Source organism: Cannabis sativa, chromosome X, assembly GCF_029168945.1.
Source record: "Cannabis sativa cultivar Pink pepper isolate KNU-18-1 chromosome X, ASM2916894v1, whole genome shotgun sequence".
Lineage (NCBI taxonomy): Eukaryota > Viridiplantae > Streptophyta > Magnoliopsida > Rosales > Cannabaceae > Cannabis > Cannabis sativa.
This window is the reverse complement of record NC_083610.1, coordinates 1,085,368-1,087,947: the sequence shown is the minus strand read 5'-3', so window position 1 is coordinate 1,087,947 and position 2,580 is coordinate 1,085,368. Positions and strand designations below refer to the sequence as shown.

At 38.5% G+C, this 2,580-nt stretch overlaps 1 protein-coding gene across 1 annotated transcript; it reads right to left on the bottom strand.

Moving 5' to 3' along the window:
• Window positions 1–224: 224 nt before the first annotated feature.
• On the bottom strand, window positions 225–2,325 carry LOC133031901 (uncharacterized). Its single transcript, XM_061105665.1, has 2 exons — window positions 1,249–2,325; window positions 225–1,172 (listed from the first exon to the last, which is right to left on the bottom strand). Exons 1-2 carry the CDS (start codon window positions 1,899–1,901, stop codon window positions 365–367), a joined length of 1,461 nt encoding a protein of 486 aa, XP_060961648.1. The 5' UTR covers window positions 1,902–2,325; the 3' UTR covers window positions 225–364.
• Between the last annotated feature and the right edge of the window lie 255 nt (window positions 2,326–2,580).

Below are 2,580 nucleotides of genomic sequence, written 5' to 3'. Positions count from 1 at the left end.
TTATAAGCCAACCCTATTGTCTGCCGACATCTGACTCCCAGAGTGGATACGAGCTTCGCGTAGCTTTTTCCACAGTATTGACCTTTATCATTAACTTCGAGGGCCACTCTTTTGCCCTGATCCATTAGTTTGGATATTTCATTCATTTGCGTCGGCCCTCGTGTAGGTATTGTGGTTGGACACTCATTTTCTGCTCCCGAATCAGATCCTGATTCTGAGTTCGCCATGTCTACACCATTAACAAACAAACTTCAAAGTTAGCTACATATATAACAAGTAGTGTATATGAAATATTAAAAGCATAAACAAATTGTTAAGTATTCAGGACCATTCAAATATTAAAAGCTATATATCAAGTTACCAATTAGATACGTTTTCTTTTCTTTTTTTGTTTATGTTTGCCTGAATCACAATTGACCCATATTCCCTCATTGATATCGTTTCTAATGTATTCAGCGTCGTCTTCCTCAATGTTACGATCAATTCCCATGAGTTGCTCATGAATTGGTTGTCCAACAATGAAGTCATCGTAACATAAGTCAGCATTCTCCTCATCCTCTTCAGTCTCTAAGAACCTCCTCTCTGGTGTCGATAAAACAATAGACCATTTATCATTAGCCGGATCAGAAATGTAAAAAACTTGAGCTGCTTGGCTAGCCATGATGAATGGATCATTCTTGCTTCCTCTCTTACTTAAATCAACCAAAGTAAAACCAAGCTCGTCAGTTTTTACTCCAACGTTGTTGTCAACCCAAGAACACTTAAAAAGTGGAATTCGGAACGCAAAATAATTGAGCTCCCATATTTCTTCAATGACCCCGTAATACGTCATAGTACCTAAAACAGGGTTTCTATCTTTTGCACTTGCAAAGTGCATAGTTTCTGCGACGATACGTATACCACTATTTTGAACCTCTCGAGCATCATCTCTTGACTTTGTATGAAAACGTTTACCCCTTACAATGTACGCTTCATGCTTTGCAACCGCAAAAGTTGGTCCAAGGGCAATACGACTCAACACATCAGATACTCCATGATTCGGTTCGTTCAACTTTGCTATAATGGTATTCCTTAACCACCCAATGAAAGTTTGACGATGTTGGTCTGCAACCCATTTTTGTTTATTTTTTTGATTTCTTGGAACCATTGATTGTAACAGCTCCATATGGTCACTGTAAAACAAGTAAGATAAATCAAGTTATTGTTCATCGTGACTTAAGTAATGTTAATCAAACAAAAGGTACTTACGTTATATATGGTTGAACCTCTGCGTTATTGTTCATCACGACTAATTGAGCTTGATCTAGTTCAAGCTTGGACACTGTCACCATTGTCCCTTTGCCCCTTAATCCTCTATCAACATCATCTGGGTCAGTTCTTGGTTTGCTAATTCCTATTGCCTCAACTCCAGCCATGTACTCTGAACAAAATTCCACAGCCTCTTCAGATATGTAGCACTCAACCATACATGCTTCTGGCCGATAGTAGTTACGCACATAACTTTTAAGTACCTTCATATTTCTTTCAAATGGATACATCCATCTCGCCCACACCGGCCCACACAGCCTTGCTTCTCTCACTAGATGAACCATTAAATGGATCATGATGTCGAAAAAAGATGGCGGAAAAAACTTTTCCAGGTTGCACAATGTTTTGACTACATGTTCATGTAATGCATCTAACTTATCCAATTCTAATTCCTTCCCGCACAGCCTATTAAAGAAAATGCAAACATGTGTCAAACACTCTCGAACATTTTTTGGCAAGACTGATCTAATGGCAATTGGAAGTAGATGTTGCATTAACGCATGACAATCATGTGATTTCAGACCCATTAGTTTCAATTCAGTCTCATTCACCAAGTTTTTGATGTTAGACGAGTAACCATCGGGTACTTTCATATTTGCAAGTGATTTGCAAACTGTTTGTTTCTCTTTTTTGGACAAAGTGAAACAAGCAGGAGGCAAATATAAACGTTCACCTTTCTTCTCGGAGTGCCAGAGATTGTCGTATACCCATTTCAACGAGATCTAAACGACTATTTAGACCGTCCTTAGTTTTGCCGGGAATATCAAGTAAGGTACCAATAATACTTTCACACACATTTTTTTCAATATGCATGACATCCAAACAATGTCGAACTAGTAGACTTTTCCAATATGGAAGACGAAAGAAGATTGACTTTCTTTGAAAACAACCATTAGTTTTTTTTATTTTTTTGCGTCTTTCCATACTTAAAATCTACAAGTTGAACTTGTTGGAGAATTTGTTCCCCAGACAGTGGCAAAGGAGCCATATCACCCTCTTCAGTACCATCGAATGCTTTCTTCTTAAATCCCCATCAGGATGATTTACAGGCAAGTACCGTCTGTGACCCATATAACACATCTTGTGTCCATTTGCCAAGCGACGAGCCGATGTGTTAGTGCAACAAATCGGACAACCTTCGTAACCTTTTGTGCTTAAGCCTGATAAATTACTATAAGCGTGGAAATCACCGACGGTCCACAACAACACGACTTTCGGATTAAAAAATTCTTTTTAAAACCATCATAGACACGAACCCCGTTCTCATACAAT